This window comes from Physella acuta, unplaced genomic scaffold (assembly GCF_028476545.2).
Source record: "Physella acuta isolate Inbredline_101_S28 unplaced genomic scaffold, ASM2847654v3 ptg001828l, whole genome shotgun sequence".
NCBI lineage: Eukaryota > Metazoa > Mollusca > Gastropoda > Physidae > Physella > Physella acuta.
In genome coordinates this window covers 1-993 of record NW_026733337.1, presented here as the reverse complement: position 1 = coordinate 993, position 993 = coordinate 1, and the positions used below count along the sequence as shown (strand labels likewise).

The window sequence follows — 993 nt, the reverse complement described above, 5'->3', positions numbered from 1 at the left end:
GTTGTTTGTGGTACAGTTGAGTGAGGTACAGTTGTGTTGTGTGTGGTACTGTTTACTTTTCATATTGACCGTTGAATTTCCAGTCCCTGGCTTGGTCCCCCCCCCCCCAACCCCCCCCCCCCCCCCCCCCCCCCCACCTCCCCTTCCCCAGTGTCCATCACCTAATCAAAGCAATCAGTCTACATCAAGCTAATGACCAGTACTTGATCATCTGGATTTATGAGAACTGACCAGCGCTCAACTGGGGGTCGCGGGGCTGTGGGGATGCTTGCATTTTTCATGACCTGTGTCTCTGTTATCTGACCCTCATCAGTCTATGTGTGGGCGTCTGTTTATTGGCCTGTTGCTCCACATGTGGCTGCTGTGTGTGGCCTGTTGCTCCACATGTGGCTGCTGTGTGTGGCCTGTTGCTCCACACGTGGCTGCTGTGTATGGCCTGTTGCTCCACATGTGGCTGCTGTATGTGGCCTGTTGCTCCACACGTGGCTTGCTGTGTGTGGCCTGTTGCTCCACACGTGGCTGCTTGTGTGTGGCCTGTTGCTCCACATGTGGCTGCTGTGTGTGGCCTGTTGCTCCACATGTGGCTGCTGTGTGTGGCCTGTTGCTTCACATGTGGCTGCTGTATGTGGCCTGTTGCTCCACACGTGGCTGCTGTGTGTGGCCTGTTGCTCCACATGTGGCCCCTGTGTGTGGCCTGTTGCTCCACATGTGGCTGCTGTGTGTGGCCTATTGCTCCACATGTAGCTGCTGTGTTGTGGCCTGTTGCTCCACACGTGGCTGCTGTGTGTGGCTTGTTGCTCCACATGTGGCTGCTGTGTGTGGCTTGTTGCTCCCCAAATGAGGCAAACTAACTGTATACTTAGCATGTGGTGGAGGGGGGGTTAGAGGTGGGGTGGGGGTGATTTTTTGGGAAAAACTGTGTTTTAAACTGAGTGATTTTAAATGTATCTAACAAAAGCTACCCACACTATTGTGGATGTAAACGAATCATGT

The 993-nt window shown here is 53.7% G+C and overlaps 1 protein-coding gene across 1 annotated transcript; it reads right to left on the bottom strand.

Moving 5' to 3' along the window:
- Positions 1-295: 295 nt before the first annotated feature.
- LOC131930703 (uncharacterized) lies at positions 296-805 on the bottom strand. The gene has a single exon (XM_059287287.1). The coding sequence runs from the start codon at positions 803-805 to the stop codon at positions 296-298; it is 510 nt and encodes a 169-aa protein (XP_059143270.1).
- Between the last annotated feature and the right edge of the window lie 188 nt (positions 806-993).

What these genes read in the sequence shown, in the direction of transcription:
- LOC131930703 (XM_059287287.1), bottom strand. Translation starts at nt 805, where the DNA reads ATGTGGAGCAACAAGCCACACACAGCAGCCACGTGTGGAGCAACAGGC.